Source organism: Plectropomus leopardus, chromosome 9, assembly GCF_008729295.1.
Source record: "Plectropomus leopardus isolate mb chromosome 9, YSFRI_Pleo_2.0, whole genome shotgun sequence".
NCBI classification, from domain to species: Eukaryota; Metazoa; Chordata; class Actinopteri; order Perciformes; family Serranidae; genus Plectropomus; species Plectropomus leopardus.
The window spans coordinates 26,761,299-26,789,190 of record NC_056471.1 but is presented as its reverse complement, the minus strand read 5'-3'; the positions used below and the strand labels follow the sequence as shown (position 1 = coordinate 26,789,190).

General features: G+C 39.1%; 1 protein-coding gene across 4 annotated transcripts in view; it reads left to right on the top strand.

The window, feature by feature from the left end:
- The window catches only part of fam13b (family with sequence similarity 13 member B), a 105,149-nt gene that overhangs the window by 25,550 nt on the left and 51,707 nt on the right, over nucleotides 1-27,892 (top strand). For 3 of the 4 annotated variants that reach the window (XM_042493281.1, XM_042493282.1, XM_042493279.1), the window contains exons 2-6: nucleotides 1,143-1,290; nucleotides 5,940-6,149; nucleotides 12,800-13,012; nucleotides 14,266-14,443; nucleotides 15,558-15,702. In XM_042493281.1, coding sequence (XP_042349215.1) covers nucleotides 5,984-6,149; nucleotides 12,800-13,012; nucleotides 14,266-14,443; nucleotides 15,558-15,702 — 702 coding nt within the window. In that variant the 5' untranslated portion in view covers nucleotides 1,143-1,290; nucleotides 5,940-5,983. Of the gene's footprint in view, nucleotides 1-1,137; nucleotides 1,291-5,939; nucleotides 6,150-12,799; nucleotides 13,013-14,265; nucleotides 14,444-15,557; nucleotides 15,703-27,892 lie in introns of all 4 variants that reach the window. The other variant, XM_042493280.1, reaches the window with a different exon arrangement.

The window sequence follows — 27,892 nt, the reverse complement described above, 5'->3', positions numbered from 1 at the left end:
AATCGTTCCTAAACCAGACCCATTCAGGTTTGAAACTGATGTGATTCTGATAAAAGGTTTGGTGTGAAGGCGGCGTGTTAACTGTGATTTCTGTCTTTGTCAGGTTATTTATTTATTTTTATTTTGTTTTGATGATGATTAGTCTGTAAGGTTTTAGCTATATTTTCTTATTTTCTTCTTTTGCCCTCATTTTGTGTCTAACTGGTCATCTGTGTCCAATTCCTGAAAGGTATTTTGCATGTGGTGTTTTCAGCACTCGCCCGATTTATGGCATTAATTTCGTGTCTTGCTGTCGGATCTAATTATATGCAACCAATCTGGGATTGCTGAGGAAGGTCACTTTGCATTGACATTTAAACATGGTGAATTTTGTTAGATTTGTGTGAATAATTCTGTATGTTTTATTATATTTGAGGTTTTAAATTGTTAAACAGTGTTGCTCTGTCTTTTTTTATTCTGCAGTCGAAGATGAAGGAAGTTTGTTTGTGACTGCTCCACAGAGGAAGTGTTGGTATGCCCATATGGCATCAAAGTAATTAACTGTGGCGCCCACATTATGCTGCAGTGAATTTCTGTGTTGGCAGAGCCCATTTTATGCATCGTTTATTAATACATGTGCTTTGTAGAAATGAGTGAAGTTTTTATAACCACTCAACATGTATTTATGATAGATTATTGATTATGGCAGCTTGAACCAATTCAATATAAAGGTGTGTTTTTGCTTTCAGCATATTTTCTTTTCCTCTTTTTCATACTGACATAATATGAAGAATTGTAAAAAGCGATAAACTCTGAGTAATAGCCAATTTTAGGCTTTTGCTCCAACAAACATAATGATTATCTCCTCTTGTGCTACATAATATTTTTGTCCTAGCAAACACCTGACAGCGGGCGAACAGAAAATGTAAATATGTTACAGCTTGAAACGCCGTCGCGTTATATCACAGTAGAAAGTGACTAATCAGATGTCTGTAAACATACCAGGGATTGTTACTAAACCGATTCCATCTTTTTCTCCCTCCCCACCTCTGTCTCCACCCTCAACTTTGCTTGTCTGTCTTTTTCTCCTGCCATTGTCTTCTTTTCTTTCGTTCCTCCCTCCTCGTCCTTTTCCCTCTCTGTCTCTTTCTTTCTCAGCGTAGCTAGAAGGGAATCCTGCAAGAGGGATTAGCGGTCCGTCAATGAGGAACTACCGGCTCATCTTCTGCCACAACCTGAAGCAGCCATAGATGGTTCGGTGGTTCACTGGCTAGGGGAGGAGAGGATAGGACACACTTTCACTGCTACACGGTGAGTTCACACAGTCACATGCAGCCTCTGCTGGTGGAGGGAATGGACCCACCTTACTTTGAAACTGGGAATAGATAAGATGCTAATTTTATATATTGTTGTACTCACTTTCATCATGAAGAGCTCGACACTTAAGACACTTGAGCTAACATTAACTTCACAGACTAAAAGACTTTAACACTATCTACAATATCCGAAACTTTCTTTTAACAGCCACAACCAGGCAGAACCGAGCGTCTCTTTATAATAAGAGTTCCCATTTTCTCCTGCTAATGTAAAATAATATGCACACTTGGAAATATTTTTACTGGCCAGAATCTTCCAGTTGTCTATCATTTATCTTAACTTCCTGGTTAGCTGATAAATACTTAATTGATAGTGACAAGATGACATCAGCTTGTTTGTTTTCCTAGATAAAGACTCGCCACTCTGTTAATCTTTCTAATCAGCAAAAAAATCACTTGTCCTTCCTTTGTATTTCAAAATGACCCAGAGTAGTGCTTCTTTCTTGAGGAAACCATCTTTGACAAAATGATGGCATAGAGGTCTTCACAGGTCCAAAATGATAGACCCAAACCCTAAATGACACAGGAAATTTGTTCAGAGATTTGATTTGACTGAATAACTTTTAAAATAATGTTTTCCCTTCCCTAAAATTACTGCTAAAATGTTGTTCTACCACAAAAACAAAAACAAATAATCTATGTATATCTTGTCAGATACAACATACTTTTCTACCAATCTTAACTGTAAATAATGTTTTGAAATGTTTCAGATGTCTATTTTTGTTTTATTCTGTTGTATTTTCACTTATTCTGCCGTTGTTGTGATGTGAGCTGCTGTAAAGCTCGCCAGCAGCCAGTTCACCATAGTTCTAAGCAACTTAGATTACGCATCCAAATTAACATGTCCATATTGACTTTTGTAAAATGGACATGGTACACATGGTTAAATTGCTCAGATTTTTCACAAATTAATTGCTCAGTTCATTTTACGGAAAGATTTTCCGGAAGCAAGAGAGACAAGAAAAGTAGTGACTCCTTACCTTTGAAGCAAAGTCAGAACATGTGTCCGTTCCTCAGTTACTTATTTTACTTTAGTCTGTCAGGATCCAACAATCAAAAGAAATAAATTCAAGTTGTAAGTATATAGAAGTAAGTTTCTTTCCCCTTGCTGTCCTGACCCATAATAGAACATGGACCTGAACCCGTAGGGGTCCCGAGTCGAGTCTTGGGCCCTATAGTCCAGGTCGATATGTGAAGACCCCTATTATGGCTAATAGAGAACGTATAAATCAGAAAGCATCCAGTAAGTTTTATTGGGTCTTTTGGTCAACTCTTAGAATTCTCAGTGGCTGCAAATGTTAAAAAAAATGCATAATATGATATATCCCGAGCCTGTTAGCCAAACCTCCTGTTAGAGGTGTTCGACCAGGGAGGATTAGATATCTCGACTGGCCTGAGAACGCCTCGGGTTCCCCCGGGAGGAGCTGGAAAGCGTTGCTGTGGAGAGGGACCCGGACTCAGATAAGCAGATGAAGATGGATGGATGGATGGATGGATATTAGCCAAACAAAAAATACCAATTCGTTTGGCTCTCTTAAGTGAAAATTAAAAAAAAAAAACCAAACAAACAAAAAAACTCAATTTTGTGATAATGCTGAACATCAGCACATCTTTACACCGAATGTCACGGAAGAATAAAACATTACCTGCATCCTGATATAGAAACCCACATACCTCATATAAAAATATCCTCAGATTCTTCTGTAGATGTTCAGTTGCTGTTCACCATAAAAACACCAAACTGGTTTTAAACTGGTTATCAGAGGAGTGAGAGGAGGAGCAGACAGCTGACCACTTTGAACAAGTAAAACTTGTTTTATAGCCATTTTTATAGCCATACTGTGTGTGTGTGTGTGTGTGTGTGTGTGTGTGTGCACACGCAAACCTTTTTATGAGAAATAACTGCATGTATTCAATGAGTTCTTTGTAAATGTCAGCACTGTGATGTCATTTCTGACTCCAGGGCTACTGAGTCTACTGATCTCGTGTACTTAAAACAAAAAAAAAAATAATTCAACTGAAGGTATTGTAATTATTTAAAATATTAACAAGTCAGTATATTTTATGGTATATCTGTTGTTATTGTAATTAATGGTAATATCTTTAAAAGACCAATGTTAGTAAAGATCAGATATAAGCTTAATTAAACTGGAACAGAACCAGCGTACATTTTCTGATAAACATTTGGTGATGTTCCTCCTCCCCTGAGGAGTAGACTGGACACCATCTGCCACTGTTTGCGTTCAGATTACTCACGAATCGACCATTATCAATGTCAAACTTTGGACAGAAATTGTTGTTGCACATTCTTGTTCACTTTGCATTGGTTTCCATCCCGTTGTCTGACTCAGGCACTCACAGCATCGCCTTTGCACGGCAGCTAAGGAGTGATGATGGCAAAGGACATGACAAATACTGTAGGGATGGAGAATTTAATTTAAGTAATGGCCTTTAAATGATGATTATGTAACAAAAAAAGTGCAAAAACGACTGACTTTCACCCACGCTGAATCGTGTTTATGCAATTTAAAACATAGTTGTAAGAAGCTGATATAATATCACTTTAAAAAGAGGAAATCCTGGTGTTCTACTTTAGCCGCCCTTTCATTTAGCAAAGACAGAACACCTGCTCCATAATCCCCGTCTGAAAGCAGCACCGCAGCTCTGTTACTTTACTCTGTTTCTAATCTGTCTCCTTCTCTTCCTGCTGTGGCTCCCCAAATACACAAGTACAAGGAACCTGTATTTTTAAAAGTAATTTTGTCCAACCACACACTGGTTCTTTTGAACAGAAACATCTCATTAGGGCGTCTTATAAATAGTTTTAGCTGTTTCATTCTTAGAACTTCATCAAAAGTCCTCGTCAGTTTTTATCATATGTAATCAGCCTCATCCTGTTTTGTTGTTGTTTTTTGCTTTTAGCCACAGTTTTGTTAACTGTAAATCTGGCTTTTTAGTCTTAGTCAAAAAATTCTAGTCTTAATCAATGAAAATGGTTAACATTTTAGTCTTTTTTGGTGATCAGACTAAATTGAACATTTCAGTCAATAGTCTAGCCAATAATTCCAATTTAATTTCACACTCTTCATGAATTAAAGTGACCAGGCCCCAGATTTGACAACAGTAAAACCATATCAAAACATCAGTTCACAAACTCTCACACAACTTGTGCAGCATAATGCAAGTCTCATTTATCCAGTCGTATGCTCAGTATTTCTCAAACACATGCATTTTTTGATAAAACGTTTTGATATCAAACACTTCTGCCTATGAGTAGTGTGCCCTGAGTGTGCACATACATTCATATGAGCTCCACTTGAGTGAAATTCATATGCACCCGTGTGCCCAGGCACAATACTTGACCGCTGTTAAACTGAAAATACACACTAGCGGCCACTTATAAACCCGAATGTGTCGACATTGAAACAAATGCCAATGTGTGGTGCAATTCAGTATGAGTCTAAGTGTACTGACGTCTTTTAATCATAACATTTTAGCAAAAATACATGTGTTTGGGAAGTACTGAGCATTCGACTGGATAAGCGGGACTTGCATTATAATATATGAGTTGCGTGAGAGTTTTAAATAGATGTTTTAATATAGTTTGGTTTGTGTTCAACATGGTGCCAGTTTACTTAAATCGATGAACGTCCGCCTTTTGTGAATTCTCTGTTCACTGTGAATGCATGCAAGAAACACAGATTTTCTTCAGGAATTCAACGTAACACGCAGTGAATAATTGATGTACACATGGCCGTTTTTGGGTGAAGTATTCTTTCAAGGTGTAATGTCAGCTACAGTCAAAACACGCAGTATTCCTCTGAAACTGCTCTAAAACAATGGCAGCTCTGTGGCTCGGTGTGTGCTGTCTGAAACAGCCGCTGTTGTTGTTTTGTCAACAACATTGCATGCTGAGGTAGTAAGTGGTGTCATCATCTCATCTTAGCTGTGGACAAACTTATAACGTCATAGCATATTAACTAAATTAGCAGTAGTTCTAAAAAAAGGTTATGGTTTAACCCACTTTAGTCTGCATTCACAGTTTTAGAAACCCTGATCGATCGTATATGTATGAATGCAGTGATCATAGGACAGGAGAACTTCCTGTGACAGACGCAGAATGAACTTTAACATATATTGTAGCTCTTCTCCTGCTCCACCTGTTCTTCCTCTCCCTTAAAGGACCAGGTCAGGTGTAAATGCCTCTGCTGGCCAGTGGCCTACTGCCGCTGTCCCTCCTCCTCTTCCTCCTCCTCCTCCTCCTCCTCCTCCTCCTCTGTCTCGGTTCAGTGTCAGGAGGGGAGGTCCACAAACAGCGTATCACTCCCTCATGTTTCAGGGTGTTGTGCTCATTTTGTTTGTTTGTCAACAGCAGAGCAGCTCTTCTTGTCAACTCCTTGGATCTCTCTTTCAGTCTTCAGAAGTGATTTCCCTTCACTCTTTCAGAGTTTGGACTACTGAGGATGAAAAGTGATGTTTTAATGTCGCACGGCATCCTTTAACTGAGGCTCTTATTTTGTAAACCATTCTTCTCTCTTTTTGTCTAATCTCCCTCCTGCTTTTCTTTTTTTTTTTTTCCTACAGACGTTAGGTCTTGGCGGGGCTGTGGTGAGGAGGAGGAGGAGGCCATGAGGAAGAGCGTGTCTCCGTTGCCAGGCAACGAGGGCGGGAGCTCAGCCAGCACCACACGGGTATTTGGCGTTCCTTTGGAGGAGGTGACGCGCACACACACAATCAGTGGCCATGAGGTTCCTGCACTGGTGAAACACATCGTCGACTACATCGAGGAGCATGGTGAGTGATGAACACACACACACACACACACACACACACACACACACACACACAAACATACAAATGCCTAATCCCATTTTTTTCTGCCAGTCATTATTATGCAGGTAAAAGTTGCTTTATTTCATAACTTTGGGCTACAGATATTTGTTGCACATCATTTCACATCCAGTATATGATATATATTCGAATAGTTTTCATCAAATCAATATTCTCAAAAACTTAAATATCATCCAACGCTGATGACGCCAATGCAACAATTTCAGTAAATTCAAACGCCTAATAAACCAATAAAATACAATATATCTGCTTGACTCATACACACCCACGTTTGTGGTGATGCATTTGTTTGCAGACATTTGATCAAATCTGTATGAGTCAATTGAGTTTTATAATATTCTTCTTTTCTTAGTTACTAATGAAATATAATTAAAAACTCAACAGTTACACTATTGTTAACTGAAAACTCTACAAAAGCATCAAACATATGCACCGTAATATACCAAATATTGAACAAAACACCATTTTCATTTGACATAATTCATATTTATGCTTTTTTTAACTTTGCATCTTTCACTAAATTCCATCTTCCCCATAAAAAATGGTCAAAGTGGCTATCCTCTCACTGTCAAAGCTCACACTTAGAGTACGAAATAGAAGCAGAGTGGTTTGACACAAATCCAAGTCCAAAAACTCTTAATCTTTTTTAAAAATGTGTTGTTGCCATAGGCAAGTAGAACTTGTTCTTTGTATGTGACTTGAGCAGATTGTCAACATTTTTAACACGCGTAGCCTCCACGTATTCAGAGCTGATGAATACGTGGAATATGCTGATGTGTGCCCCACTCACTATTGACCTTGTCTGTTGTTGCACTAAGAGTTTATATAGTTTTGTATCTTCCCACAGTTTAATTACTTGTATACTGGATTATGTTTCATCTATCTCAGCTGTGGACTTGTACCGCATGTGTGTTTGTGCATGTATGTGTGAACCAAGAGAGAGAGTGAGAGCCATTAATGTTTAGGGCCACTGACCAGCATGCTGACCAGAACTCCCTCCGTTTTCCTCTGAATATGGTAATAATATGTTTAATGGACGAGCATTTCTGATGCTGACAAGTAAAAGTGGCAATGTTTAATTGACTAGTCAACACATCCCTACTGTGAGCACATCCCTGCTGTGAGCTATTGAAAAGCACAAAATAGAAACAGAATGGTTTGACACAAATCCAGGTCCAAAAACTCTAAATCCTCTCAAAATCTGCTGTTGCCTTGGGCCAGCAGAACTCTGTCTCTGTATGTGACTAAAGCAGATTGTCAACATTTTCTTGTATTGCGGCGTGTTAACGTGCACACGTGTCTCCTCCAGGTATTCAGAGCTTTAATTTTCCCAATGTTTAACTGATTGTATTATAGTATCACTGGGTTGTGTTTAATTCATCTCAGCTGCGGCATTGTACTGGTTCTTATGTAGGATTTCAGAGGGGACACAGGGGACACAGGGGACACAGCCTCCCAATATCTAGAACGTGCATTTGTCTTTATCCAATATAAACATAAACATAGCAGAGGACTTTTATATTGATGAAATTAAAGAGATTCACACCGTAAACTGAGGCAGAAAGCAGGATATTTGTGTCATTTTAATCAGCTGTCTGTGTCGCTACGCTTCACTAAAGGTGGCAGAAAGTATCGTAATAATGCTGCATTGTGGGGCATCTGATTCTCGTGAGGCCTTTACACGTTTATGTCATTGTCCTTATTTGACTGACAATGCAGAACCACAGTGACATTTGACATTTGACATTTGATTTTAGTTTGAAATGTGAATGCTGGAATAAGAATATGAATACTAGTTTCAGCCCACTTAAATTCCTATTTGTGTCCCACTTTTATCACGTCTAAGGACATACTTCTGAGCTTTCAGTTACATCTGATTGCCTTCAGTAATGTTTCAGAATCCCAATCACGCCCTGCTGCTGTTGACTGCTCTTGCATCACGATAAACCAAAATATGTCGTTAGTGGAGATCCGGTTTATGTGATAAGATGAACTCTGAATGCACCAGCAGACAGATCCGCGGTCCACTTCCTTCTCCATTACATAACAGCTCTGTCAACTGCTGCTTCGCCTGTGAAAACAGGAGAGCTTAGCAGTGAAGAGAGGAACCTACCAAAGTCCTGGCCCCGGGCCTTTCCCACATCTCCCCCGGAACATTTATCTTCAAGCCTCGCAGAGCAGGAACTTATGTCACTGTCTTCATAAGAGCAGTTCAGACGTCTGGCTCTGAAGGATGACAAGAATAAAAAATGTTGACTTTTGTAGTTTTGAAACTAACCAGACACAGACAGAATGCGTCTACTTTTGGCTGGTAATGGTTCTGACTGCGTAACACCATCCACACCAGTTCTGTGTTACATAACTCATAAAGCCCTCAGACACACACCTAACCAGTCAATCCTCTTTGTGCTCAGAACGCATTGTTGGCGTAAACTGGGGATGTCCCTGATGACTAATTTCTCTGACATTTAAAGGGAAGTTTAAACTTAGACTAGTTGACTAGTCCAAAAGTAAGACAAGAAAAACCCTCAGAAAACAGTCAGGATTTAGCTTAATTTATTCTAAAAATCTAAACAGTTTTCAAAAACCCATTGTGTAGAAGATAGGGTTGGGTACCTTTTACGCTTGAACTACTGAAATGACTGAAAAAATGTCATTTTTTTGTTGACTTAGTAGGTGAAAACTCAGTTTTAGGTAAGTGTGTCTGCTCGTCTAACAGTGATACTACGTTATTATTATAATAATATAGAAAAGAAAATAGACCACACATCGAAACTATTGTGGCAGATCGGTGCTACAGTAATAATTATGGCTCACTTTTCAGCCATAATTAGCCATTTCATTTTGCTGTTTACATTTTTCAGTAATTTAAGTGATTTTTTTATGCTGCTGAACTGAAATGTGTGGCTTTGTTCACTGTGCATCATCAACATTGCACATTATTCTACAAAACACAACCACGCACTATATAATAGTTAACAAAAATCCAGCTGGAGCGAGTGTGTGATTGTGAAGGCTTGGGTATACTTTCCACGTACGGCGGTGGACTTGAACTGGTTGCTTGGATGCCCACCTGCACGTGCATGAACGCATGTGTGTTTGAAAGAGCCACTGATGATCAGAGCTGCTAGATAGTCTTGCATACCTATCCAAACTCCTCCCGTTTTCCTCTGGGTAACAGGTTTAACCAACTAGCAAGGGCTGCAACATTAAACTGAACCAGACGACGAAGTGCACAGTTAACATAGGTGCCTAATATGTATGTAAAGATCGTGTGTAGAAGTGATTTACTTTGTTACCCACAGCAGAACCAATGTGATGGCTGTAAAAATGCTGTACATAAAATTAAGGAAAATGCTTAAAAGTCATTCCATCGTTTGCGAACAAAGGGATGTATTGTGAAGATCAGCATTATGAGACAGGTCAGCGGGACCCGGGACAAACTGGATATATCTACAAACCACTGAAAGTAATACTTGTGTTTAAGAAAGAGTTTTCATTCGCCCTGGGTTTGAGAAACCTAAACCGTATATCAAGAGAGGATGTTGAACACAAAATTTCCATGACAAGTTGAACAATTCAAATAGCTTTCTTTCTAAATTTCTAAGACACAAAATATATTTCCTTTCATCTAGTAGTGGACTGAAGCTTCACCTCAGTTCCCCTCAGTCGACCAGTGAAGCAGTTTGATGGTTTATGTGACCCGGGGGCTGCTCGACCATATGAGGTTATGTAATAAGTCTTTAATCCTCCCGGGCCTCTGCTGGCGCATTAATTAGAGTGGTGCTGCCAGTCCAGAAGTTATTCAGCCAGTGAAAAGGCCTTAATCTCTCTTATTTGATTTGTGTGTGAAGTCTGAAGTTTTGGACAGAGCTGGGATGTTCAAAATATGAAGTAAAAAGGTGATCTGATGTAACACAGAGATCTGAAGGGGAAAGCACATGAAGGTGTGTCAGATTAAAGCTGTGGCATCTGTGACTGACTGCTTTAGTAGACATTTTAGTGTTACTCAGGGATGAGCAATGTTTTAATTGAATCATTATTCAACAATCTGTGAGGACATCAGTGATGTGCATGACAGTGTGATGTGAGAAGGTATGTGATTTATTTGGTTGCACAGATGTCGCTGTCACTCACGCTGCAGTATGCGTCTAACTGAGTGCTTGTTGGGCTGTTGAAAAGCTGTTTGTCGGGCAATTCTTGTAACTTTAACGACAGGCATGTCAACTCTGTGCGGCGATTCCCCAGGTGTTCAGTGGAGAGAAAGAATGCAGACAATTAACTTCTCTCAAGATCTCTTTTTGTCTTTCTTCAAACAACTACTTGTGTCACTTTTTCTGTGCACTTTTCATGTGCAACACCTTAAATCCCTTCAAGGATAGACTTTCAGAAAGTGTCATTATCTCAAGTTGTAGGATCCATCACATCCTCCATGGGTCAATGGTGCTTTTTTTGTCTCTAGTCAGAAATAAGAAAATCTACTTGTCCAAAATCAGTTTTTGCTTGCCCCTATTAATACTTTTATTTATTATCGGAAGTCAAATAACAACATAGTTAATTATCATTAAAAGGGATCTTGTCTCATCTGCCTCGCTCTCAAACTTGCTGCAAAGCGTGCAATACATCCCCTTTCTCTAATGTCACTCAACAAAACTTCTGTTTATAGGACAATTGAAATCTGTCTTGTGCTTCAGCTCATGAACTTTCTTTTTACCCACTACTGTGTTCACGCAAGCGCCTGATCAGCACTGCAACTCTCAACAAAAATGAGAAAGAAGTGAGCTGGCTCACATTTCTTAGCAACTCCAACATGGGCTTTTGATTATTTAAATTCTTCTAGTTTATAAATTTAGTAGCCAGAAGTGGCATTTTACTTGCCTCCGGTAATCGGGCTATCCTTATTGCTTAGCCCTATTTTGCCTTTCTCTGTTACAGCAGGCTTTTTGCTCTGCCTTCGAGTGTCGATATTCGTAACAGGTGCATGTTTGAGGCGTACTTTACTCTCCTCTGTTTCTTCTGGAGCAAACCTGAAAGCATATCCAATCGGGCCAATCAGCTTTCACCTTCGACAGCTGTTGCTTTTACTTCACACTGCAGTAGATTTTTTGTTGTTAGATGGACGTCAACAAAGAAAATCTAGACCTGCAAATGCTTAATTCAGGATTCAAGATTCAAGAGGGACATTAAACCATCTTGAATCTTGAATGAAGCATTTGCAGGACTAAGACAAGCCAAGAGTCGCTAAGAGTTAATGGAACAGCAACGTGATTTTAATTGGGCAAATCTCAGCAGTAGTTGTTGTTGAAGCTGCAGATTCAGGTGACAACACATAGCATAATAACTTATCAGTCCATCGTTCATAACTTTATGCTCATATTAAAGGGGAAAAAAGCATGATAATACAAAAATGATATAAAAGTGGCTCGAGTCCTGACATGAACTGCTGATGGTACTGATCGGTTTGTCTTGTCAGGATGTTTTCACATCAGGCACGATTGCTCCCGCCCTCCCCTCTCCCCCGCCGGTCAGCTTTCACATTAATCACAAACACTCAGCACTCAGTGATGTTTTCACACACAGGAAAGACCAGAGGACAGTGTTGTCATTCCAATGTTTTTTGTATACTGATAAGGGAGGAGATTACAAACACACAAAAGCAATAAATACACACGCTGACACACAGATCCCTGTACTTTTGTTCTATTTTTGACCATTGGCATCAAATTCAGGTCAGCATTTTTTAAAATAAAATAAATTATGAATTAAGTTTTTGTAACCTTTAGCTTTGCATAACATCAACACGCCTGTCAGTTATTTATTTGGGAGTCCAGATGATTTTTCATTAAGTCCAAAGCTCTAAAATATTGCACGACTACACTGTATTCACCAGGTTTTTCCATTTAGGTATTCTGAGTCCTCGACTTTGACACAGCTATTCACTATATTTAATACCCACACAAATACCTACTGGGCAACCATAGCATATATATCTTTTGTTTTTGTTTTTGTTTGCTTTATTTTCAAAGTTTTTAATGCAGATATGTTGTTCTGAGTGCAGTAAAAACATGTATTTACAAACTATTGTATAAGCAAAAGCTGCCATGCCTACCCAGTAAATCATTTTTATAAGACAATTGAACTGGACAGACCTTTTTCTGGTATTAATGCCCAGCCTCGGCTACATGCAAGCCCTCTGCTTACAGAGTAAAGCATAAATGCAGGTGGCTTTTTAAAGAAGCAGGGCTGTGATTTCAGTTATCTTCCCAGCAATGATGTAAATCTCAAATCATGTGTGACTCAAACATTGGCAGACTGTGCAGAGGAATGAAATAACTTTTATAACTTTTCAAATAAATTCCATTAGTTTGAATCATTAATGTCTTCCTGGCAGAGCACTCCAGATGTAATATAATGAGAGCTCCAAAAATCGCACTTCATTCACTCACTTTCTCTCTAATACTTCACTGCCAGTCTGTACTGAAGGTTAGGAGGTTTAAAAACAAGAACGTTCTCAATGACCTAACCAAATATTCAAACATAGAAATGATATAATGATGTACAGTGTGTCTAATTATTGCTGCACGTGTCATCAGGTCACCTGGACCTGGAGGGGCTCTTCCTTGTTAATGGCAACGCAGAGCGTGTGGATTGGCTGCGCCAGCGGTACGACAGCGGAGAGGAAGTGGAGCTAGAGAAGGAGGCGGACCTGGCGTCAGCGGTCAGTCTGCTGCGACTCTTCCTGCAGGAGCTTCCTGAGCCGGTTATCCCAACGGCGATACAGGGACACATTTTACAGCTACACCAAGGTGTGTGACAGGGACGGCTTTTCCACTTCTCATGTCATTTCTCAGCTCGCTCACTCCGCCCTCTTTCTCTTTATATCAATTCAATTCATGTAGACTTTATGGCATGACCATTGTCAAGCACTTTTGAACAGTTGTTTTTAACATGGAACAGTATAAAGAGAGAACATCAACTGTGTCAACAAGATTATTTCATGCAAGCTGAACATACAGATGTACATCAGCAACAATATTTAAAAAAAAACAATAATAATAATGACAACAATACAACTAGGCCTAATTGAATCATAATAGTAATAATAATAATGTGTGTGTGTGTGTGTGTGTGTGTGTGTGTTGTCCCAGCAGTATTGATAATTTGTTTATGTGGTTGATGAGGTCAAAATCAGGATGTTGGTGTTCGAACTATATCCTCTCTTAAACCAACAACAGATGTTTTTCTGTAGGATGTACTTACAGTTTCAGCACATATGCCAGAAAGTTACTTTTAATTAAAGTTACCCACTACAGTTTTAAGAATTATTTTTTTTAATTAAAAAAAAAAGGACGTAATTAGGGAAATATGATCATGTGAATCGCTAAAGTTATACAGGATAGACCATTCCAGGCAACAAATTAAGAAGCGGAGTACTACATGTTTAAAGGACAACGTGTTCGCTTTCACAAATCTCCCACTTCCACATTTGCTCCGTTTCTGTCTCTCCTTTTTGCCCTGTTCCCTTTTGCTTCTGTCACAGATTATCTGGTCTAATCCCTGTGCCATGATGATGGTTGTTCCTGCTGCTGTCAGATTACAGCAGTGTGGTGGGGGGTGTTTCTGAGACTCTGTCATGTCATTCATTTTTCATTCTATTATATTCTCTAATGGCACAACTGTACCACTACATGTCCCTCCCTAATGCCATCTTCTGTTTCACCTCGTTTCACCTCTTCTCGGAGGATCATACATTAATCTTATCTGGCTCTGCATATTTTCTTGAGCGAGGAATTTTCAAGGTCAACTGTGAGAGAACACAAAGGATTTGACAAACCATAGCTCACTCCACAGTATCTCCAAATACAGTCATGAAACGAAGCGGTGTCGCAGCATTGAGGGCAGCATTTATAAAGCCTACACGTTTTTTTAGTGTTGATGGTAAAAAACAGCTTTTCCAGTAAAATTTATCACAGTTAGTGACATTGACTCATCGAATCTTACGAAAACATAAATATTTACATGCGATCATAACTGGTATTCTTCTCTTAAACATCTCCAGATTACAGCAACGAAGAGGATCTGTGTAGAAACCTGAAGTACCTGCTGCAGCAGCTTCCACAGCTGAACTACGGCCTGCTGCGTTTCCTCTGCCGCTTCCTGGCCAGCGTGGCTTCACTTCAGCAGGAGAGCTGGAACATCGGGACGCTGGCGGCTGTTTTCGGACCAGACATCTTCCAGTAAGATGTCCCATATAGGGCTATTTAATAATTGTGGTCAAAGTGTAGGTGGGATATTTTTTAATCTGGACCTAATCTGCCTTGTTTTAGTGTTTTAGTGACTAATAGGAACAATTTAATGTTTTGAGATTGGTCCGGTGTTGAGCAGGAGAGCTGCAGCCAGCAGGTGCGAAACGGGCTGTTGCCCTGTCTGTTTACATCCAATAAAAGTTCCTGTTTTTGCCACTGACAAGTTTAGATTATTATTCCAAGTGTCTGACAGTTTATGAAGAACATCCCTACAGAGATAGACCTTTTTATTAGACAGTAAGTTTATTTTTACAGCCTTGAAATTGATATTGTCAAATCCTAAGACTCTGTTTAAATAAACAGTAATTTCAGCATGCACAGAGCTGGCATGTTTTCACATCTAACTGGGTGCATTAAGGGTTCATATAAACTTAACCAGAGTTGATGATTGTTGGAACAGTGAAAATACGAACCATGATGTTTTTTTCTGGGTTTTATTTTGTTTCGGTCGACTTTAAATGAATCGTGTTCTAGGATGATAAAATTACTGTTTAGTTAAATGGAGTCTGGTGAGTTTGGCACCTACAGCTGCTGGCTGTAGCTCTTGTTCCCATTAATCACTTATCCACAAAAACACTGGAAAATAGTGTCCAGGTTGAAATTATAGAACTTAATCTTTAATAATCACATTGTAACTCTGCAACCTTACCTGTCAGGTACTGTGAGCTAAGCGCAAGTGCATGTTTTACCACCTGACAAGTATTTACTTAAAAGTTTTATGAAGATCCAGGAAGGTTGTACTCTGTCTTTATTGTTTGCATCCTTATTTCTGTATTTAAATGTCCTGTGTAAAAACTCTAAAGTCATTTGGTTATAAATCTTTATGGGGAGGTAAATAATATGCCCATATCATCAGTGACAACAAGACTGCTGTGTGGCCATGCTTCTGACAATACTGACACATTTTTGGCATACACATTAATTTAGATCACATAGTATATAAGTACACACAGAGGAACTTTTATATGCTGCTTAAAATGATTGAACATCCCATGGAGCACATCGTACAGCCAGCACAACACACTCTCCTCTGGTCTGTTTGCAGTCTGTCAACAGAAGGAGAGGACCTTCGGGACCAGGAGTCTGTCAGCAGAGTCCTGGCAGAGCTGTTAGATAACCAGGAGGGACTGTTTGACTCGGAGGACGATGACGTCTCCACCACCAACGACTACAGCTCCATCAATGAACAGGTACTTTCTCCATCTATCACCTTTGTACCGTTCATCCTCTGGTGTATGTGGTAACATGAAGGCACACTGTCACATTTCATGCTTTTGCAAAGTTTTTTTTATGTCGAAGATGTAAAGAGAGAAACGTTTGATCTGAAGTCACAGAGAGGTTTTCTTTTATTCAGACCATTACTTATTTTAGTCTTCGGTCTCAAGCCTACACTTCTTCCTCCTTCCTGCCGTAATGATTCCCCTCAGGGATAAATAAAGCATGTTTTATCTATTTTTGCTCACCCCACCCTCCACTCAAGATGTAGTTATTCTTTTACCTCGATATAGTTCATGTATAAATCTACTGTTTGTACAATAAATGCCAAGTACCTGGTGATGTATTTACCTCCAGTTAAAAAAGAAAACAGAAAAAAAAACATTACAAAAGAGACCAAAGCATAATCTACACATTTTTGAAAGGTCTTTTACGTAAAAAATAGTTATGAATACATGAATTCACTGTCTACATTCCTGACAAAATGGCAAAAAAGTCAGATTACAAAATCCGTCAAACTCCTCTTTGTCTTCTGCTCTTTTCTTCCTTTATTATGACACTGAGACTGAAGACTGTGGCATTTGACTCTGCCAGGGGTCAGGGGTGAAATTCTTTCTGGGTTAAAACACAACAATAGACAAATCCTTCAAAGATTTAAATTTTGGCATGCCAACAACAGCAAACTCACTCGAGTCAAGGTGGTAATAACAGAATTGTTTCTGGAAGTTTCTTCAGTCCTACATGATGCCGCAGCTAAATGTTTTAGTTTATTTCCTTAATGGGACTGATATTCATATATAAAGTTAAAAACATTTATTGTTTAGCTTTCAACAGTTAAATTCATTGCCAACTAATTTCGATAATTGATTAATGAGTTTGACTTTTTTCCAGAGAAAAATCTGACACCAGATTCTTAAATGTGAATTTCTTTGCTTCATTATGACAGTTAACTTTGGAAACACTGATCAACATTTTCAACATTTTCTGACATTTTATTGACCAAACAGCTAACGAAGTAATCAAGAAATGATTTGACAGTGATCATAATCATTAGCTGCAGCCGTCTTCCTGTAGTCCACGTTAGGTGAATGAGTGAATCGTGTACGACGCCTATGACCTATTTTCAGTGATCAAATATAATGGTTGTGGGTGAAAGTAAAAGTCAGCATTGTTTTGTCTTTATACATGGTTTCACATGTGACTTTACTGCTGAAGTCTTACTGTGACTTCAGCATTCAATATATTATATAAATCAGTATATATACACAGTACTATTGTTTACGTGGTATTATATTATGATGATATGGTTCTATTGTTTACAAAATACTGTCGTACATTTGAATGATTCTATGCCGTGATTACAAAAGCACAAACTCAGTTGGCTGAACTGTATGTTCTCATGTATGATTTTGAACCTTGGATTGAGGTTCTTAGTTTATAAATCATTTATTTAGTTGCTGGCTCTAGACAGGAATGTAGGAAATGCACAGGATACTGTATATGAGAGACTGCAGAAATTACATCAAGGTTGTACTACAAGTAGTCTTTGGTACTCCAGAGATACCAGTTTGAAAATCCTGCAACACCAGTTGAGATTAAAAGACTAAAATTCAATTCAGTTTAACTATATTTTGGATACATTTGCCCAGAGGTTGGGAATAAACTCAAGCCACAAGCCAAATGCAGGTAAAGTTTGCATTTGGCTGCCAGATTTGTTTCACTTAGCAGCCAAAAAACAATTGTAATCTATTGAGTGGTGGGTTGAAATCCAGCAGTCACAGTGGTAGCTGGACAAAAAGTTAATTTCCACGCCTATAACAGACTACACTACTTCGTCCTACCAAGAAACAGAAATCTCCTCCAGTAAAACGAACCACAATCACGCCAAGAATTTTTAATTGGCTGCAGGTCAGACACAAGTCGAGTATGAATGTAAGCAGTAACTTCCTCTAGCTATTGTTGTGCAGTACACAACAGATGTTCTTTCATCAACAAAATACTTCTCTGAAGAATCTGAAGAGTCCCACCCAAACACACACACACACACACACACACACACACACACACACAGAGCACTGAATAGACCGCACGGTGTGTCAGGTGTGTTCAGGTGTGTTCAGGTGTGTCCAGGTGTGTCAGGTGTGTCAGGTGTGTTCAGGTGTGTCAGGTATTAAAATAAAAGTGTGTACCAGACATTTTTTTCTCAGCTGTTAAACTGTGTTCGACACACACCGTTGTTCTCATACATTGAACACACACAATGTGACCGGCACACTAAACAGACTCAAAGGCATTTCCCTTGTTGCCCGGCAACACAGCGTCACTACAGCAGAAAGAATGGAGTGAAGTTAATATTTAAATTAACAGTGGTCTCATTACATTGTGTTATTGTATGTTAACATATACACAAACACAAGAATGACCCTTGATCGGTATCTCATGTTGGCTTTCTGCTGTAATTCCTGTCACATTTAAGATTACATTCAACACAACAGGGAAGCTGTGAAGATCGTGTTTAAATGTCCAAGTTAAGACAAAGAGTGATTGTGAAAGTCTGGCCTCTACACTATGTACGCCTGTTGAATTACTCTCCACTGCCTGCTTTGGGTTTTTGTTTCCTTCCTTCTTCCTTCTCAGATTCCCTCTTTTTATTTCTTCTTTGTTGCAGTTTCAATCTCTATTCTTGGAAAAGAAACTCTGTTCTGCCTTATTATTTTGAGTTTTTAGTAGCCCCTCTAACTTTGCCTTTTCGTGTCACAACATCGTGCCGTTATGCCGCCTTGCTGAAGGTACGATCGTGGAACGGGAGGACACAGTTGTCTCGCCTTTGAGCTGGCAAAAGAGGTGGTAACAGCACCAAAACTGCATCTATGTAAAAGGGACAGGCAGCAGGATGGGATTATGGGCGTGATGGGTGTGATGTTTTGACGGCGTGTTATGCGTGCAACCCACCGCGGGAACTTTAAAAAGCAGTTAGCAGCTTACTCAGAGAACGAAGAGCAGCCGGCAATGTCCGCAAATTGGGAAAACAATGAGATCAGCCACTGTATAACAGAGGCTGTTTGTTATTGCTATTGTTAATAAAGCGCTGCTGACGTGTTACATTAAATGTCACACCAGAGGTTGATGCTGTTAAATGTCACGCACACCTCGGCTCTTCTGCTTCTGCCGGCATGCCGCTATGATCACACGCTAGAGCGGCAAGAAGCCCCGTTGTTTGGTTCAGTCTAAAAAAGGAACTTTGTTTGTTTAAAAGGGCTGATGTTATTTTCTGTCACAACCTTCACTTATTTAAGAAAAAAAATCCAGGTTCTTACAAAAGCTCTGACTCGTGGTATAATCTTAGATTGAAAATAAATCATCAGTAGAAATAGAAGTAGAAATTTCTTTCATGCAACTCTTTGAATTTCTTCTTTTTTTGTTAATTCTGTTTTTTTAATTTTGTTATTTTTTGGGATGGCCCGTCAGATGAATAGAATAAAGAATATAACATTAGTAGACCCGAGTGAGAGAAAAAGGAGCCGCAGGGACAGTGAGAAAAAACTCTGTTAAGACAAATCATCTGTGCACTGATCCCTGTGTCTTATGTAAGAGAGAGGGCAAAAAAGTGGGTGGTGTAGAAAGGTACAGGGAGAAAAAGCAGCCAGGAAGATGGGGGAGAGAGTGCAGAGAGAAGAGGAAGAAGGAAGTGGAGGGAGGGAGAGAGAAAGAGAGAGAAAAAGAGGGAGAGTTAGAGGTGGCGAGGGAGGGGAAGGATAAGAAAAGAAGCTGGCGATGATGTAACCATGCAACTCACACCTCCAGCCCCTGCACTACACTGGGGACGGCTCTCTGTGTGTGAACAAACCCTTATGAGGGGGATTATATCCCACACAGGAGACACGCATGCTCACAGTAACAGAATTAAGAGTTCAAAATACCTCACAGAGATGAACTAGAGCCATTCAGTTCAACTACAGAAGTAATGGATAATGCAAGTTTTAATAAATGGAGAGACATTAAAATACTGAAGAGCAGAAGAACATGAAAGATGGAGGCAGCGGGTACATTTACATGCACCCTGATATTCCATTTATTCATAATAGGACACTTTCTGAATTTGATACAGTTCATGTTAACAGCATATTCTGTTTGGGAAATCTGAATTAGGCCTTTTTCAGAATGAAGCATTTAATGATTGAAAAATGTAGAATTTGTTAGTGTTATTAAGAATGTAGGAGCGTTTTGTTGTATTTACAGCACGTTTAGAACATCTCAATTTGGGTTTTTCCTGCCATTTACAACACACAGCCTCTTGCTTGTTTATGGTTAGCTCTTTACATTGTTCACAAACCAACTTACCAACAGTCTTTCTAAGACTGTGAGGTAGAGATGACTGCCTGGAAGAAAATCCAACATTTCTGCTCAGGAGGAGAAACTTATCTACTGTGACACAGTATGAAAAAGTTGGATATCAACAAATAAAATGAAAATGTTTGGCTGTGTTTGCATGGTTAAACAAGACTACCACTGCTGGAAAAGTTCACGACACAAGCGATACCCATTCTACTTTTCCACTTTTTTACGACACATTTTGATGCGATGTTAGGGCTCATTTTGTGGCTGTATGTCAATAAGAACATTAATTCGACATCTTTTTCATTGATCTTGATTTTATTTATGTAGCACATATTAAAAAAAAACAGCAATCTTGTATATTTCAATTAAGGGAGACATGCAGGGGAAACCCAGAAAAGTGTCAGTGCATATTAATCATTTATAAGAAAAAACAGTTATACAGTTGTTTAAAAATAGATACACATATAGGCCATAATAAAAAAATATTAATAAGAAAGGACAGGTAGATGAGCACAAAGAAAGTTATGTAAAGAAAAAGAAGAGAAGAGAAAAAGAAAGAAAAAAAACCCTCAAAACATCAGTTTGGGCTATTGTATTAGGAGGATATTTTTCATAGATTTCTGGCCTTGTAAACTGCTTAGTAAGAATATTGTCTTTTTTTGGAATAAGGGCAAAAACTGGAATATTTTGTGAATGTAAACAGAGTTGGTAAGAGAGAAGAAAAAGTTTCTTATGTCATGTAGAGCTGCAACAATTAATCCATTTTTGATCCACAGAAAATTTATTGGCAACTATATCTGTAATCATTTTTTAGTTTATTCATTTTTAAAGTAAAAATGCCAATAATGTAATATTTCCAGGTACTAAACTGTGAGGATTTGCTGCTTTTCTTGGTTAAACATTGTAGTAAATCTAATATTTGGGGGTTTGGAAATGTTTTGGACAAAACAAGGCATTCAATGAAGTCACTTTAGGCTCTATAATATTGTAACAAGCTATTTTTTTAATAATTAATTTACAGTTGAATCAGTAAGAAACGTAATGGTCAGTTGCAGCCTTCGTGTCATGACATGTTGGGGCACAACATTTAAACCTAGTGACGCTGGCATGGATCAGACAGTGAGAACTGCTTAACTGGATTGTTGCTTCTTTGTTGATGAAATGGGAGTCAGCTGAATTATTGTTTAGATAAAGGTGAGGCTGTGCTGAGGCTTGTTGCTGCAGAGATAACACCAGTGGGTGTGTTGTTTGTGGCGCCTCAGTATTGGGAGGTATTGTGAGGAAAAATAAATCAGAAAACAAAAAAAGAATATAAATTACATCTTATGTATATGTTCAGCAAAGAGATGTCCTGAGGCATTTTCAGCCTAGCTTGTGACAAAGGCTGGACTGTTGGAGAGTCAGTTTTGTTTCCTCACAACACGTTTTTTCGGGAAGCACACGAGGCAGAAAACATACCAGTTTTAAACCACAACCGCATTGCATCCTGTGGCGTTAGAAAGCAACATGCTCTGTTCTGACACATCCCTCTTGGAAACTGAGTTACAGGGCAGAACCGGTGTAGTGAAATATGAAGAGTAAGCAGACTGTCCCATCTTAATAAGCTCCTGTCTCTGGTTTTGGGCTGCTGTTGGTTTAGCTGTGGAGAAAATGTGACCTGTGGGCTTGAATTGATATAGGTACTGAATCTTAGCCCTCAGTGTGATGGCAATTTTACATGTTGGCGTCATATCTGACAGCTGCAGAAGCATGAGATAAAACATGCATGTTGTGTAAAAAACAAACAAAAACAAAAAACTCATTCAGTCAGTATCAGAGCAGCATACCCTCCCTATATTTTTGCCAACTGCAGGATGAATCTATGAATTTCCAGGTGAATGTTTTACATGTGGCATGCAAGCAATTATGAATTGAACAAGAGTCTCAACTTCTTGTTATTCTGTTCTTGTGCATTGCTGGCCATTAAACAAAACAGCAGATGAAGTCTGTCAATAAATGATAAAACTAAAATTTAAAGGGGGATTCATGTGTAAGCGGGTCTTCTGGTGTCCCTCTTGCTCACAGTGGTGACTAATGAAGACTTAAATGCAAAATAAGTTTTGAAATCTGTCTGTGATGCAGCTTGTGAGGAGACTGAGAGCACTTTTCTTACTTTGTGCAAACTCAAAGATACTGTAATATCTGAGTAAAACTTAAGAAACACCAGTGTAACGTTAAAGGGACGGTCTATTTAAACAATACATTTTGGTAGGTGTATACTAAATAAATAAGAAGACAGACAGTCTGTCCAACACTGTGTCAGTAAACTGAAGTAGTTTCCCCCAAAGACCGTTTCAAACATGATGTATTCAACATTGATGGCTTTGTTTATCTGTTAAAGGGACAGTTCAGCCCAAAATCAAAAACACATATTGTTTCTTTTACCTGTAGTGCCATTTATCAATCCAGATTGTTTTGGTGTGAGAAGCTGAGTGGAGACATCGGCTGTATTGCCTTATTTCAAATATAATGGAACTAGATGGCACTCAGCCTGTGAAGATAAAAAAATACTTTTGAAAAACTCAACAGCAATGCCTCTTTCCAGAAATCATGACCTGGTTACTCAAGATAACACAGACCTTGTTGTGAGCAGTTTCATGTAGGAACTATTTTCTTTTTGCCAAACTACACCCACCAACCAAATCACCAGGTAGAAAGAAACGTGCACCGACTCATGGACGAGGCTCATACTCGCTTTAACATGATATGTAAACATTAATGGCATGGAGGTGAGCTAGCAGTAGACACACACGTTATTCTGTGCAGCGATATGGTAGATAAGTGAAGTGAGGTAGAAAGAAGGCAGAAATCTGTGGTGGATATCTCCAACACTCTGCAACGTGCACCAAAACAATCTAGATCAGTTATTCCCTAACTGGTGGGTCACAGTCCAAGAGTGGGTCGTGGATCCATCCTGAATTGAGCGTAAGTCACTCATGAACATGTAAAGTTTGCAAAAATTTGTTTTGAAATATACTGAGTTTCTCCCACAGAGCTTTTATTTTGAAGTGCCGCGTTGTTTGTTTTTGCGATTGGTAATTTATAAGGTGTGGACCTCCAACCAGTGACTAAGAGGACATCTGAACCCTATGACAGGACCAGCTGGGAACCACTGATTTAGATTAATAAATAGTACTACAGGTAAGAGGAAAATATCTTTTTTTAATTTGGGCTGAACTGTCCTTTTAACAGATAAATGAAGCCGGTGATATTAGGTACATCATATTTAAAAAGTGCTTTGATAGCAACTTCACCAGCCTGTTGGTCCGACCGTCTGTTGTCTGTCTACTTAATTAGCCTCTTAATGCTGGCCTTATTTCTCCGTGTCTGTTAGTGTAACCTGAGCAGATGTATATGAATCAGGATGTGTCCTGTTACTTTGCCTCTGCCAACTTAGTCAAGTGTTTCTGGAGCTGAGCCATGTTTAAATCCACCCCAGACTATGGACATCAATTGGAACTGGGGGAGCAGAGTAATATTACAAACATCAGAGGCTGACATAATTTTCAGCAGTCTATAAAGACGGGAACATATATACACACACACACACACACACACCCATATGACCCTGCGACACTGTGATAAGCCGTTGAGCAATAACCTGTTTACCATGGAGTTATTTAAGGAAGAGGTGATGGCCTAGTTGGACAGTAAAGGAGATTTATAATATCTCTGTAAGAGGACGTGTAGTATGAATACACCTACACATTTTTTTTCCACAGTGAGTTCTGAGAACTACACATTGATTTATCTACTTTGACTGCATTGTATGAGTGGTCGGAGAGAACATGCACGTCTGTAAATCAGTTTCTAACACATTTGGAGGTATGGATGAGAGAGAGATCGCACAGCCCACTCACTGCAGGAACGTTAGGCCAGAGGGCTCATCTCCAGCGGTACTGCTGGAAGTAAACAGTACAGTCGCACAGGCGGGAATGAGCGAGCACGCACTGAGCGGAGGAGAAATTGAACAGTTTGAACCTTTGTACTAAGAACTTTTTTCCAGTGGTCGATTTCTGCCACTTGAACAATAAAATGTTTATTGTAAACACAACTCATTTGGAGGTCTCACTGTTTGATCCCCCCAGCTTAGATATGAGATAAGAGGATAATTTTCTCTCTTTGATGGACATCTCACTGTTTCATTTATGCGATTTAAGCCATACTCATTTGTTATCAGATGTTTATTTTATCTTTATTAGTTATTCATGCCAGCCGTCTTTGGTGACATGCTTTAATCACCTGGACATAGTGTGTTTAATAGTGCAGCAGAGCAGGTAGTGATTTGGATCATAGAAACGTGAATCATAAGATATAATTTGTCAGTAATGGGCGGATGCACAAGCTGGTTGACTGAATGGCTTACAACCAAAACTAGAGTAGGTCAACTTCCGTGCGTCAGCCACCACACGTCCCAGTGTGTCAGTAAACCAAAACAAACATATCAATCATAGTAATTAAATTGTAAAACTGGTCCTGACTGCATTGCTACTGGTGTGTTTTTCCCCTGTGTGCAGAACTAGGTCACAGAGAGGCCAAGGCTGAGATGTTGTGTCTCTTATGTTAACAACAAAGAAAAAAATTAATAAGGACTGCACTTATAAAAAAAACCCAAAAAAACCATCCGGAATAGTCCAGCAACACTTAGCATGTTTAGTTTTCTTAAAAAAGGAAAAAAATCTGGAAATATTATCATATAATTATCATAATCATATTAATGGTTGAAATTATTTTTTAAGAAAAGAAAAACGTCAATTTGTGTACCCTAGAACAAAATCTGCCTGATAATTCAGCATCCTATCCTCAACAAAAACTTTCTTGGTTTGTCTTTCTGCTGTTTCAACAATCACCAACTCTGGTTTTGTTTAATTAAATCCTTAATTCATCCAGTTAGATGTGAAAATCTGCCTCTATACACACTAAAATTACTGTTTAAAAATAGTGTCTGGTGGGTTTGCAGTTCTCAGTTTTGTGGCTGTTTCTGGTCACAAAAAAAGGATCTTATTTTTTTAACAATTTGACAGAAAAACTGGACCAATTTCAGAAATTGTTGTTACCATTAGTCACTTCGACACAAAAACATGGGAAACAAGGGGTCAGGTTGAAAAATGCCAATGTTACCCTTTAACGTCAGAAGAAAAACGGCACACAAAGAGGCCTTGAAAACCACAGTTTGAGACTTGTTAGGTTCAGCCACAGGCAGTTGTCATTGTTCAGTGTTCTTGGCCCACTAACATTTCAAGTAATGATGTCACTAAGGCTTGTTGTTTTCTCTGTTTTCCATCTCGAAACATTGGAGCGGGACGCTAAACCAGGGCCAAGGCCAGGACCTTTTGTTCCCGGGCGCTCTCTGCCCCGTCTTTTCACCCACTCAGGCGCACAAACACAAACTCCACACAGAGCTCAACTTGTGTATCGAAAGCCGACATAATACAAAGAGAAACTTTTTTTGTTTAAGTCAGATTTTTGAGTTAACATGATTATACGTTTTCCACAGTCTTAAATAAGGGGATAATATTTTCAGCTGTTCCAGGTCGTCCTGACAGGAGATTAACAACTCTTATCCTCTAATGTTATTACATCACCTCAAAGGCTTTCTGACAACTAACTCAGCAGCGCTTCCATCGTATGAATGAACGCCTATAGCTCAGAGGACAGTTATACATTCAAAATTCATTGTTCATTATGTCGACTGCATTTCAATGTAAACACAATGAGGCCTGTATATTTAAGTTAATATCCAGACTCATTTTTCCACATCACAGATCAGCGGCCGTGGTAGAAAAGCTCCTGGTAGCTGGTGTATAATCCAAGGTTATATTCATGGCATCATCCATTCATGACACCGGCGAAGAGCTCTGAATGAATTTTACATGATGATGTAGATCAGACTTTCAGCCAAGGTCCTTAGGTCCCAAAATCTTGGACGTTTTTATTCCGCCCTTGCAATCAGTAAAACAGTTTCACGCAGAGAGAACACTGTGATAGCAGGAAGCTGTTTGTTTAATGAAAACTTTCTGTAGATTATTTTCTCAGAGCTGTTTGAAGAGGTGTTGTCCCAACTGTTTGTCCCACAGTCGTAGATAATTATTTGTCGCTGAGTTTACATAACTGATTAAAATAATGGTAACATTTTCCTTTGAACCTGATGTTGTGGTTATATGATACTTTACTAAAACCACTAAGCCACTTGAGCGGCCCCTGAAGATAGAATTTGAACCATTATTGGCATATTTATAATGTACACTATTTATGCAATTTGTGAGGTGTTTATTTTGTCTTAATATGTCAGTATCATGAGTTTACAATGTATTTATTGACAGGCAACATTTGCAATATTCCACTCTCTTTCTCTCTCAGAAACACAACACACATTACAACAGTTGAATTTTAAAACCGTGTTCTCCTCCTTCTAACACGAGCACTTTAGCACCATTTCAGAAATAATCTCAGTCCATACTAACACATCTAAAAATCAATATCATATGAACATTCATATACAGTGGGCATGAACTCACTGTAGTTCTCAGAAGCAGATTGTCTAGTCAGTGGTTGGTGGTTTAGTTGTACAAAACATTACGAGGAAGACGACAGTGATGAAAAGTAAGACCAGAGATTTCTCTGCTCGGTCTGACAGTAAAGAGGAACTCTCACTGAAAGTAACATGAGTGCAAGGCTGTCACAGCAGGTGTAAACGTAGTTTTGGTGTTGTAGCAAAGTGAAAACAGGAAGACTGAAACAACCCCAACATGAAGTGAACATGAGTGTCTGCATCATTGTTCTCTAAAATCTCAATTTCCTCCTGTCCAGACCTAACGCATTCCTGAAGTCTTCTAAAACAGTCTCCTTTTTTAAGCATAGCAATAGTTATGGGTTTTAAAACCAAAACTGGTGAATACATTTTAGGGGTGAGTGTAGAAATTGTCTTGTAAGCTTTCCATCATGTGAGCAGGTCTTATGATCGGTCATACTGGAGACCACAGTTATACTATTAAGAATACACAACGGCAGATAACGATTGGTGACCGTTCACTCAGCGAACCCTTAGATATAAAATCGACATAAAATCGTATGTATTTAAAGTTGTAACCTGTCAAAACTAAAGTATAGATATCTTGAATTGCAGCAATTAAGGCCAATTTTCCAATGAAATCCAGGTTTACATCTGACATTTCTTTGACCTTGACTGATAAATGAATGACAAGTGAATCACAGGGAGTGTTTTCCAAAGATAAGGGCAGCAGTTTAACTGCAATTGCAACATTAGGCACCAGAGACAAGGTCATTTGTGTAAATCTCATAAGGGAGCATCAGAGTGCAGTTGGAGTGAGAAGAGGGTGTGGTGATTAATCCTTTCTCAGCTTTGCATACCATTGAATCATTTATTTAACATTTTACAGACACCGGCACATAAAGATGAGCATCACAGTGCGGCTCCTCATGTCCTGCACAACAACACGTGAACATTTTCTCTGCTGTGAAAGTTGAATTTTAGAAGCTCTTCAACGTTGTGCACATATGGAACGATACGAGCCGGGAGTGGGATTTCTTTACCTAATCGCGCGCGCGCACACACACACACACACACACACACACACACACACACACACACACACACACACACACACACACACACACACACACACACACACACACAACACACTGAGATGAGTCTTGTGAGTCATCCTCCATAATCTGCACATGTGACGATGCAAGAATTCCCTGACAGCCAATCAGGGCTCTTGGAACAGAGGTGTTGCCGTAGCAACGGCACAGTGACAGCAGCAG